The 13,302-nt window shown below is 37.7% G+C and overlaps 2 protein-coding genes across 2 annotated transcripts in view; one reads left to right on the forward strand and one right to left on the reverse strand.

Moving 5' to 3' along the window:
* LOC118265933 (probable beta-hexosaminidase fdl) overlaps positions 1–13,302 on the forward strand; it is a 95,249-nt gene that overhangs the window by 50,823 nt on the left and 31,124 nt on the right. The window lies entirely within an intron of this gene.
* LOC118265935 (uncharacterized) overlaps positions 1–13,302 on the reverse strand; it is a 38,088-nt gene that overhangs the window by 19,190 nt on the left and 5,596 nt on the right. Inside the window, exon 3 of the mRNA XM_035579228.2 lies at positions 8,712–8,844. Coding sequence (XP_035435121.1) covers positions 8,712–8,844 — 133 coding nt within the window. The remainder of the gene's footprint in view (positions 1–8,711; positions 8,845–13,302) is intronic.

The raw sequence follows: 13,302 nt of genomic DNA on the forward strand, positions 1-13,302 counted from the left end.
AATATTGTCTGTTAGTCAATATAAATAGAATTCCTTTATGAACGACAGTGAAACACGCATCCGATCTGTACCCTTAGTACAAGTTTGCTTTACGTCGAACGAAAACGAAACGAGAACGCGTTCGGCGCTCTGATTGGCCGGCGCGAATGAACCAACCAATCAGAGCGCCAAACGCGCTCTCGTATCGATCTCGTTAAACGTAAAACAAACTCGTACTAAGCCCTCTGAAGTCTAAGATAGCCATACAGTTAATAATACATGGCCTTCGAAGAAACTTGAACTTTCCCTTATTTATTCACAAGGCAGTCTATTTTCACTCACTGAAACACGATTACAACGTACAAATTATAGCCCTAAACAAATTTCCACACAATACTTAAAAATAATTCATTTTCAGGTACTTTCATTAGTTACTACATGACATGAAATCATAGGATTATCGGTATAGAAATTCTCGAGAAGAGAAAAATAAATACTATCACTACATAGTATAAAACAAAGTCGCTTTCTCTGTCCCTATGTCCTTTTGTATGCTTAAATCTTTACAACTACGCAACGGATTTTGATGCGGTTTTTTTAATAGATAGAGTGATCCAAGAGAAAGGTTTATACGTATAATACATGCATAATAATTACACCCATACGAAGCTGGGGCGGGTCACTAGTAACTAACAATTAACATTTTTAATGTTTAATTGAGGTATCATTAATACATATTATTATGCTAATATTAGACAACAATTATTTTAAACGATTGCGGTTGTGGTCATTTCATACAACATTAAACATTTTAGAAAACAATATCGGCGAGTAGTTAGCGAACGATACTGATAATGAACGGTACATTAGTGGTTGCCAAACAATCCGAGTGTCAACTAATTACAGCCAAACTAAACGGCTATAAACTCATTTTATTGCACACGAGTTTGAAGTGTGTCTACAATACGTATACAGCGTTTGTGGAAGGTTTTCATAATTGTAATTACGCAGTCATTGTGTACATTTAACGTGCGTAATCCTAATTATAAAAGCGAAAGTTTTTTATAAGCTAGTAAACGAGCAGACAGATCACCTGATAGTAAGCAATCGCTGTCGCCCATGGACACCCGAAACATCAGAGATGTTATAAGTGCGTTGCCGGCCTTTTGGGGGTTAGGAATTTACGGCTAAAGCGATCGAGATCAAATTTGTGACAGGAGTAGGTTATGATCTGGAACACATAGGACACTTTTTATCCCACGGGACCGCGAGCGAAGCCGCTGACTTTTAATTATGTCTCCTGAAGTACACCAATGTTAAACAAGGAAGTAATAGTAAACGGTTCGGCGCGCGCGCTTGCATCGTTCGCACGTCTTACCTATAACCCCACCTACTAACTTCGCATCGCTACTAGTGATGGGAATACGCTCGATAAAAAATTATCGACATGGATCGCTTTCTAACACGGTCCAACTCAGTTGGCAAACGGCCTCTCGAAGGTCCTATTAAAACAAGCGAATGGAAAATTCCCAAAAGAAGTGCGCGTCAAGCCGAACAAAACCTACCGGAACCAGTCAAGACTAGCAACAGTTTTAGTTATCTACCTGGCAACCAATTATCGGCTACTGACCCCAGCGCAAGACTTCGTGATGCCGTCACGCAAAAGCCAAGCCGCATCCCTCCTATCATCTTGAACATTGAACCGACCTGGACGCACGAGTTCATCAGAACCACAATCACGTCTTACTCGAAAAACTTTCATCTGCAGTATAGACGTAATAATCGAGTAGCTGTCATCTGCCACACATCAGAAAGCCATCAAGCCATCAAAGACGGTCTGCGTACCAAGGACATAGCTTTTCACACTTACTCGCGAAAGGATGAGAAGTTGTACAAAGCAGTAATCTTCGGTTTACCTAACTACGTCGAGGATGCACTATCTGCTGAATTTGCCGCGCTTGGGTTCGAAAATGTGATCGTACGTAAAATGAAAGTCCCTGCAGAAAAATCCTCATACTGCCCCCCCTTTCTGGTCCAACTACCGCCTGGTGCTGATTTCGGAAAATTCCGACAGATCAGGCTCCTTTGTAATACAGTAGTACAGATACGGAAATATCGAAGCAACAATCGCTATGGAACTCAGTGCTACAGATGCCAAGGATTCGGTCATTCTTCCAGCAACTGCAACTTGGCGCCCCGCTGTGTAAAATGTACCGCACCTCATCAGACCGGAGAATGTCCCAAAAAGACCCGGGATGAACCAGCCCAGTGTTGTAACTGCGGTGATTACCACCCTGCCAACTTTCGTCAATGCAAAGAGCGAGAAAAGTATCTGAAGAATATTCGGGAGCGTCAAGATCAACTCAAGGCCGCCAGGACTGTGAAGCCCCTACAGAAAACGAACTTTGTCGATGAGCGACCCTGGAACTTAGTTGCAGCTGCCAACACACAAAAATTCACTCCAACAGATAGTACCCAAGATCCAGCGACAGCTGATATGCTAGCCATATTGATGACGATAAAAACCATTAAAAGCCAATTCCTAGGTTGTACAAACATGATGGATAAAGTTATTCTCATACTGACGCATCTGGGTCAATATGTCTAGCAAACAACACGTACGTATCTTATACTGGAATGCCGATGGCATCCGTTCCAAACTTATGGAGTTACTGGATATGGTAAGCGAGCTTTCTATTGATATCATAGCGTTGTCAGAGACTAGATTATCGCCCAACACCAAATTACACACACCAGGTTATACCTGTTACCGTTGCGATAAGAAACCTGATGGAATCGGCCAAGGTGTTGCCATCTTAATCAAATCGGACATTGAACACTCCCCTATAAATTTACCCACTACTCGCAACCTTGAGTGTTCTGGAATACAAGTTACCCTATCAAATCAGTTAATTGCCTTTATCTCAGCTTATCAATCCCCAAACTTACCCCTACTAACTACAGATCTAGACAAACTTGTTAATGTTCATGCTAAAACAATAATAATGGGTGACCTGAACACCAAACACCCTTACTGGCATTGCTCCCGTTCAAACATTCATGGCGAAGTCCTTTTCGATCACATGATAAACAACGAATATGATATCCTTGCACCCTCTTCTCCTACTCTAGTCCACTATCATAGTTCATACACACCATCTACTCCCGACATCATCATAGCTAACTCCGTATACAACCTTTCAGAACCCCAGGCTATCAGCCGCCTTTCTTCCAACCACTTACCTGTTTACTTCACAGCAAGTGGTAAACTCAACCGACAAACGCGTACCATATACAATTATAAAAAAGCGAACTGGATAGCTTATAGATCTTATTTGAATGAGTCTATAACTTTGAGCCAAACTACTTTTAATTCTCCCCCTGAAATTGACCTCGCTATTAAACACTTAACCCAATCTATAATAAATGCAAGAGATAAAGCCATTCCTAAATTACCCAGCGAGGGTGGTCATAAACTCCCACGGCGGGTGCGGTCTCAAATCAAACACAAAAATCGACTTCGAAAATTGGCATTAAATGAGTACGATCTAAATAAGCGACGTCAGCTATTCTCCCAAGTCAACTATATGCAGAAATGTATCAAGGCTCAAATCCAAATAATAAATGATGATGTCTGGAACACTAAATTAGCTAAAGTTACCAATCCTACCTCGGACCTATGGAGAGTGGTCAAGTCATTAAATTATCAGCCTGTCTCAATTCCCCCCTTAAAGTTAATAAACAATACTACCACCTCTTCGGCACATGAACAATGTGAGGCACTAGCGAATTCCTTCCTAGAGAACATGAACCTAACCAAACATTGGGTCAGTAATCCTAGTACTGAAGAGGCTGTTAAAGAATCGATCAGGCTTCTTGACTGTAACGAAATGAGCGACTACCCAAAACTTGTCAGGCCGCATGAAATACAAAAACTATTAAGAAAACTTAAACCAAACAAAGCGCCTGGCTTTGACGGGCTGGGAAATGGCTTACTGAAAAACCTTCCTCAGAAACTTATTGTCTACTTAACTAAAGTGTTTAATGGATGTTTACGAATTGCATACTTCCCAAGTACACTAAAACACGCTAAAATCATCCCTATCAAAAAACCTGGGAAAGATCAGTCGATCCCCTCTAGCTACCGACCAATTAGTCTCCTGCCAAGCATAGGGAAACTCCTAGAAGCCATTATCCTATCCCGCCTCATTAAAGTAACTGAACACAAGTTGATGCCAGAACAGTTTGGATTCCGAAGCTCACACTCAACCACACAACAGCTTGCCAGAGTGGCTGAACACATAGCCCACGGGTTAAACGGCGGCCTCTCCACAGGCATGATTTTGTTGGATGTAGAAAAAGCTTTCGATTCTGTTTGGCATGAAGGTCTATTACACAAATTAATAAAACTCGAAGTAGCTCAGTGTCTAGTGAAAGTCATTCAGAACTACTCAAGAGACCGATCATTTTCCGTTTATATTGGCAAAGATCACTCTGCTCCTAAGACCATCCCAGCCGGTGTGCCTCAAGGCTCGCTGGTAGGCCCTTACGCATTCATCCTTTATCTGAATGATATACCTAAACAGCCTCACACGCACCTTGCAATCTATGCTGACGATACGGCAACATTTACAACACACAGCGATATTGATGTAGTGGCTGGACGTCTACAGTATTCACTGGAACTACTCAGCAGTTATTTTAAAACCTGGAAACTTAAACTTAACTCAGCGAAAACCGAAGGCATTCTGTTTACTAGAAAACGCGCACTTCCCAACACACCTGTAATAATTGACAACTTTCATATTAGATGGAGTGTTTCGGTAAAATATCTGGGAGTTATTTTAGACAAAACCCTCAACTGGAACAAGAACACTGAACTAATCATAAGCAAAGGTGTAAAGGCCCTAAATTCGTTAAAACCAATTTTAAACCGTAAATCAGTCCTTAGCCCCTCAACCAAATTGCTCATTTACTCTACACTTGTTAGACCTTGTCTTACTTACGCAGCACCTGTCTGGTCCAGTCTCACAGAAAATAAATATAACAAAATCCAAACTATTCAGAATAAAGCATTAAGATTGGCATATAACACACCATTTCGCACAAACCTTAAAAGATTACACAAGCGTTTAAAATATCCATTCATAAAAGAATTCATTTTAAAAATCTCACGTAAATTTTATCTAAAGAAAAACCCAGCACATCATAACATTCTCATATCGTCAATAGGTAAAACTCGTCTCAGCATACTATCGTACGCCCGCACGTATAATCGATACCGACTACCCCATCACTACTTCCTACGTGACGCATCATGACGACAGCTCGCTTACTACCCGACGCCCGCGCCGTTCTTACGGCCGGTGAATACTCGTTCTTTTACGAAGTACCCGCGACTTACCACATTACTATAATATTTAATATTATTGTTGGAATAATAAAAGTACATTGCGTAACCTAAACATAATAAATATATGTGAGTCCTTCCTAAGACTTGCACATAATACCCAGTAATATAATAATATTAATAAGTAATAACTTAGTTAACTCAAGATAAATAATATTTAATAATAATATGTTGTAATGTTTGTAAAGGCGTTTAGCCTATGTAACAACTTAAATCCTGATTTGTGTACAAATAGAATAAGATCATTTGTAAACTGTATATTTGAACCATGTAACTAATAAAGACCTTGAAAAATCAAAATCAAATCAATAGTAAACGTGTAAGTGTTGTTAATTAGTCACTAATCTCAGAAAATTTTGTTTCAAATAAAAAAAGATATGTTTGTGTTGGATGGTCACGCTATCACGCTGGCCGCAGCGTGATAAATGTCCTTGATGGTCCGAAGTTTTTGTCAACAGTATAAATACTCAATATTTAATAACATTAATACATTCAACTTTATTATAATAACGATAGAAGTCGGTTAAAGAGTGACAAGTAACTCGTATTTATGTTTCCTTCATAAAAAAGCACATTTTCTTAAAGACGTTCAAGTCGGAACGTGATAAAAACCGTTTATTGAACGTCTATTGACGGCGGCGAACGGAATGGGAACCGGAATAACAATCCCGTGCCGGAACCGGGGCCGGTAGAGGACTAACCGTATTACGCGGCATCGCTGCTTGCCGCTTGCTGTACGCATTTTATATCCCACTCTTTTAAACAGTTTTCTTTTTACATATTTTTGTTTTTTTTTTTTTCATTTTAAATGCTACAATTTATTCTACATATAGACGATCTTAGTTCATTCTATTCGAAACTTTTTAAATTATGCACGAGTAGTCATTACATATTTCTACAATTTTTTTTAACACTTTAAACGCCACAGGGGCCACCGGTGACCGACGTTAGCGGAGGATTTGCCTTCAACAGTTTTCTATTGGCAGTCAAAGACTTAAAGATTCAATTGGTCAAAAATATCGATACAGTCAGTCTGAATATTAACTGATATTTTGACTAACTCTAGGCACCAACAAATAGACACAAAGTAAGTTGAGATTACTTAGCCTTAGATAGCTTAGCCTGTGCTACAACTTAATAAACACGGAAGTCAAAGAAAAAGTAATACACGCTTTTCTGGACAAATATAAGTAAAACAGTTTGAAAAAGAGTTATACAGCAGGGTCGGATCAAAATAACAGGCGAGGAAAAAAGACGTGTAGTGGTGTAACAAAAACATCATTAAAGAAAATTGACATCTACAACCCCGTCTTAAGGTACAAATCTCGGTGTAAATATTTACAGGTATCCTATTTGAAAAGTTCAGCTCTTTCATAATTCGAACGATATTTGCATGGTTCAGTGGCCAGGAAAGCTCTCGCATGTGATACGCGCAACCCTTTAAAAATGCAACATTTCCTTCGCTCATTTTTGTAAAAAAAGATGATGTATTTTTTACAAAATTAATACGGATTCAGTATGTGATGTGATACATACTTGGTTAATGAGATCTTTTTTTATAAAGGTTTTATTAATGATAATAGCTGTTGCCTGTGACTTTGTCCGCGTAGAATACACGTAACACGTAAAATATAATATTTTTTTCTACCAGTTACCTGACAATACATGTCCCGTGAAAATCATTTCAGCCATTTCAGAGATTAGTCGGAACAAACAGACAGACACAACAAATTGTAAAATGGTGTTTAATGTGGTGTATGTATCGTGTTCATATTATGTATGTAGTAAAAAACCTATAATTCAATATTACAAAGAGACTTCAATTTTATTAGTCTAGAAGTCTAGATTATTCTAAATAACAAAACAAAATGAACATACCTAACTAAAATAAAACCTTTCTAAAAAGTTATGTCCTTAAATCTCCATAAAATCTCTTCTAATTGTTCTAAACAAATTACTATACCTATGATACACAAACGAGTTAGCTTCGAAACCTAATAGACGTTGTTAGGTACCCGCACCACACTGAGGCACGTATACATTGAGTTGTCAGAATGCATTGTTGTGCTGATCTCTCATACATTCCCGGCATTCGACTGCGAATGTATTGGCTTCGAGGTGCACCTCAATCCATGGCCGATCACAAAGGGATTGTGCCGAGAAATCGTTATATAGGAGATGTCTGAAGTTTGAGGCTTGAATACATGAGTGCCATAGTAAACATACTATTGATAATAGGTATAGGAGGTAATATTTTAAAAGTTTAATGGAAAATATTCAACAAATATGTTTATTTAATTCCTATTACAGCCTATATATAAGTGTCTATTGCTGAGTAAAGGCCTTTTCTTACACGGAGAAGGTTTAAGTATTCATCACCACGCTTGCTTAAAGCGGATTGGTGATTTCAAACTTATAATTAGATATTATTAAGTCCAGGTTTTCTCTCGAATTCTTTTAAATATATGTGTTTCTAAGCGTAAATCTCGGAAACAGCTGAACCGATTTCCCTAATTCATTTTTTTGAGTTTGTAATTGCTAGTAGATGATTCTTATGTAAGAAAAGATAAAAAAATATGCGCAGAAAAAATTTCAAAGGCAAAACAAAGTTCGCGGCGTTCGCTGGTTTAAACTCCTCAATTCCTAGTAACTTACCTACGCCTATTCGTACAAGAAAAACATTTGGAATTCTTTATAAAGAAACATACAGTTGTGTAGTTAATAATTTTCTACGAAACTAACAACTGCAGCGCGTAAAATATTCAAGTTGCTTCCCTTGCTTTCTACAATCAATGTTTTTAATTTCAACCCTGTATTGATTTCACATAAAATCCTCATGAAATTGGTATCGTTACAGCCCTGTAAACTAGTCTAGATAACTAGCGTAGTGTTTAAAAAGATTATTTTATCGCTGCGGCTATTTCAGTTTTTAGTATTAGAACTTGATTTTTCCTGGTTTTTAAGTAATTCCTGTTTGGAAAATTGATGGGAATAAGCACAGGGAATAAGTATTGGATTAAACTTTATTATCATGTTTTTTTCACATAATAGACAAGTACTTATGTCAAAAATAATTCACCTAGAAGATCCTAGATCTATTTTTATTTTTGATTTGTGTTAAAACCCAAAGACCAAAATTCCGTGTGCATTTATAAAGACGCTAGCGAATACGCGCGAATGCGCGCGTTGCTGCTGAGCTGAGCTGGATTTTACTATCGCATATGCGTTTCGTCTACGCCCGTATAGATTGTCTGACATAAATTTAAGTTTCCCTTTCATTATTTCAAGTCTGCAAAGCGTTAATTCTACATCTCAGACTGACCTGTGTCAGCCTTGTGTCTCCACTGACGGTGTAGACTCCATGGCAGTCAGTGTTGTCCTCCGGCTTGTCTGATGCTGGAGACCTGCGCCAGCAGGCTGCACAGACGGCCACCAGCACACCACATAACGTTACACTGCAAACAAAGTTATTATAAGTCCTTGATCATCTAACACAAGTAGGGAAAAATGTTTTCAGTTTAAAAGTACCTATAACTAGGACCCAAATACCCCCCTTCTCAGTCCCCGATTCCCCAACAACCCTTAAATTCCTAATCCCCAAAAGGTCGGCAACGCACTTGTAACGCCACTGGTGTATCGGGCGCCAGTAGTGTTTAATAAAATTAATCCGTTTCAACAAAATGCAGAATTTGATTGAGCTCGTTTCATAACTGCTATAAAAAATTGCGTTCACTAGAGGTAAAGTAGACTCCATAGAGTAAAAATTTCTTAATTAGTAATAATCCTCTCCGCGAAATATTCTGGCTTCGTTTGTTAAACTGATAATCTTTTTAATTACGAAATCCTTTTTAATATCGGAACACATTATTAGTAAGATAAAAATGACGGTATCTATAGTGTATAAACATATTTTTAGGGTTCCGTAGCCAAATGGCAAAAAACGGAACCCTTATAGATTCGTCATGTCTGTCTGTATGTCTGTCTGTCTGTCCGTCTGTCCGTCCATCCGTATGTCACAGCCATTTATTTCCCAAACTGTTGGGCCTACGTAGTTGAAACTTTGTAGGATGGTGTATTTCGGTAACCGCTATTCGAGTTTTGAATAAAACTTAATAAATTTAAAAATAAAAGGGGGCATTCCATAACATGGAACTGATTCAAAAAAAAAATTGTCTGCTAACGTATCCGTGATGGGTGTCTATGGATAGGTCTTTAAAAAAGACATTAAGGTTCCTAAAACCATTTTTCATGAAAATCAACCGTTTAAAAGTTAGACGCTTCCAAAGTGGAAAAAGGAGTGTCTCCCCCCTCTAACTTTTAAAATAAGAGAGTGAGAAATCTAAAAAAAATATATGCTGTAGATTTCAATAGAAACTAACAACGAAAATTGGTTTGAACCAGATATCATTATTAGTTTTTAAGAAATAAAACATTTTCAAAAACCGCAAATATAACTTTGTCGTTCATACAAACACTATGTAAAACCAAGTTATTTTATAACTTTTATATTATGTCATCTACTTGCTGTTACGGAACCCTTCATGGGCGAGTCCGACTCGCACTTGGCCGGTTTTTTTATATTATAAGCCATGTAGCGGTGCGAGCAAGATGTGCAAGATGCGCAGCTCGAGTATGCGATGTATCTATAGTATGGAAATCATCACCATAGCATATACACCTTTCCATATAAAAAAAAAAAACATATCTTAGTTGAACCCGTTTCCACCAGTGCTAAGCTATGTGTACTAATGCATATGATTGGTTCCACCAACCAAACTCATCTACAGCAATGTAGCATAGCACATCTCTGGTGGAAAATCACCCTATCAGAGATCCTATACGAACTGATGATGATGCTGTAATACGCAAGCGAATCCACAGGAACATCCAAGTCTTCAATAAATTACCTACATAAGTATCTAGTTATTCCCCCATAATTAGAGAGGGTGGTGATATTAAATTTTTCACCGCATATCTGCTGGTAAATTGATTCCGACATCGGCGCAGATTACAGGGGAGATAAATCGGGCTCGATCAGCCCGCGATAGCTTAATTAACGGCACTATCTAAACTATATGTACGTACATACATCAGTATTATAATTATACAGGATTAGATATATGTGGATATGAGGGACTCTTCATATATTTTCCTTGCTGATTGAAGTCGCGTGAAGTTTGTAATGATATTACACTGGATTTATATTGTATACAGTTTTGCCATATATATGATAATCCACAACCATTACGTACAATTAATTTCGTAAGTTATAAAATATTTAGACTAACGTTACTTTTGTGCAATGTGTTTACGATACCAACAAATATTAAAATTGTATTACACATAATATAATTAGGCTGAATTCTTTAAATATTTCAAAGTACATAATTAAAAAGGGAAATTACGAAAATTGAACATTATTATTAAGCAAATACGTGCTAAAATCACATATTTTTCCTTAGTGTCTTTAGAAATTATGTTAAAAAGAGCCTAGACCCAGTTAGGCACTAATTTATGTATGCACTTATTTATCCTTGCACTAGTTTACTAAAAATAACTATCGCTCTTTACATTTTTAAAGTCTTGTAAAATTGCAGGGTTGCCGCAGTAGCGCAGATTATATAATTAAAAAAAACTTCTAACATGCTCTTGACTTATTTTTTTACTACATAGTCTTAATACACTATCGCTTGTATTAACCTTGCTACTATCTTACTTAGCAGACATAAGTATTTTGACCCCTGAAGGAGTAGGCAGGCTTGCGTAAAACGTTAAATGAAAAACCCTCTTGTGCAACGTCACGCCTTTTATCCCCGTAGGGGCAAGCAGACCGCTAAACAATTTAATGTAATTTTAAAAAACATCAATACCATTTGGTTGAATTATGAATAAATGGATAAACGTTTGTAAAACCCACTTTTTGCTATTTATTCACAAACACTACAATGTTTTAAATCTGTTTTTCTTGTGAGTTTCGATTATCCTGACTTACTTAATGCCCTATGTCTTCTAGTTGGTGCAAAGGGCGTACATTTAACGCATGATAACCACCTTCATATAAATGCCCGATAAACTTATGTGACAGATAGTGCACACAAATAACATTCTTAATTCAATCTTCTGATACATAGTGGCTATCCAGACATTGTGAAACAGGCCCTTAGACCAGAGAGTATATTAAGTATAGGGGCCTTAGACTCATTATGTTTGTATGTAAGAGATAAAAATTAGTGTTATGTCACAGTACTACCTATAAATGTACTTCAGGTTTTCTAATTGGAAAACGACAATCATAGTCTAACACTTATATAAGTCCTTCAATTCAATAAACCAATACCAAGGACTTTACAAACCTAAGTTGTGGACAGCCATACAAAATGTAATCGTAATAAACTTACACATCTTGTATATGTAGAACTTAGCTTTTAACCACGGTTTTGCCCGTGTGTCTTTCACGATAACTTTTTAAAGAGATTTTTTAAATTATAACTTTCGTGAGACACACCAAATTAATTATTATGGTTTTTCGGTTTACTCACGTAATTATTTAACGAGGTGTTCCTCGTTAGACTCGACTAGTTTCAACGCATGCTAGAGACTCATATTCATTCGCGACGACGGTCGCGCTAATACTGACCAAACCAAACCAGAAAAAGTCGGCAACGCCTCTGGTGTTTCGGGTGTTCATGGGCGGCAGCGATTGCGTACCATCAGGTGATCCGTCTGCTCGTTTACCGGCATAAAAATAACATATACCTAACACACAGAGTAGATCATTATTAAACTGGACTGGTTACAATGTGCGAACTAGAAAGTATTGAATTGTGAAAACCCACAACTTCCAGAATCCCGAAATAACTTGGTTTGGCACACTTCTCCGACCTTGTCCGAAGTTCGGACCCGAGTCTGTTGCTACCTCATTTGGAAGGATTCCTTTTATACTTAAAAAAAAAACTTTATTTCCAATAACACAATGTTTATATTCGTTTGTCTTGAATTTTTTTCAGTTCAGTGATTTTTGACTCATTCATACATATTTGTAAAGTGTTTGCCAAACAACAAATACTAAAGTCTGTACTAAGGACTTATCCTTCGAGCAATATAGGGCATGGTATTTCACTTAGTTCATAAAATCTGGCTGGACAACTGGCTGCCACGTAACCTGTAGCGGGTTCGATTCCAGTAAGGACCAACTCTGAGTGTCCACAAATTGTTGCTTCGGGACTGGGTGTGTCATGTGTATATGAAATTGTATGTTTGTAAACGCACCTACGACACAGGATAATAACCTAGTGTATGGCAAAGTTTAATAAAAATTAGGAAGTAGCACATAATCGTAATGTCATACGGTTTAAAGGACCGGTATAAAAAAACAGCATTCTCAAGGTAAGCGTCCAGGTGCCCGCATAGTACGCATCGCATGCAACGGATTTTAGTTTGTCTTGTCATACAACTACGTCCACAGATCGTACGCACCGCATCATCAGCAATGCCTACATGCGATGCGTAATGTAACGTTTTTCAGAATGCGGACGATGCGTACGATGCGGACTTGTAAACGCGTACCTATAGGAAACAAAATCTCATTCGCTGCGCATTACCATCACATCACGTGGGTACCTCTTTGTAATCTCAAATCGCAAACAACACATGCAAACAAAGCAGTTGAACAATCAGAACAACATGCTCTTTCATTATATTAACGACAGAAATTATTTTACACAATTATCCCCTTAACGTGTCTAATAAATTCCTTCTCGTACTCGAAGCTGGAAGCTGCAAATGGATCCTTTTAGCACACAACGTACGGAGATCCTTGCCGTATCGCTTTTATGGCCATTTACGCAAAAAAATGAAATAGTATAAGACTATTTTTTAATGTCTTACTTTATACTGATATATGTGTGATGTAA

Source organism: Spodoptera frugiperda, chromosome 7 (genome assembly GCF_023101765.2).
Source record: "Spodoptera frugiperda isolate SF20-4 chromosome 7, AGI-APGP_CSIRO_Sfru_2.0, whole genome shotgun sequence".
Lineage (NCBI taxonomy): Eukaryota > Metazoa > Arthropoda > Insecta > Lepidoptera > Noctuidae > Spodoptera > Spodoptera frugiperda.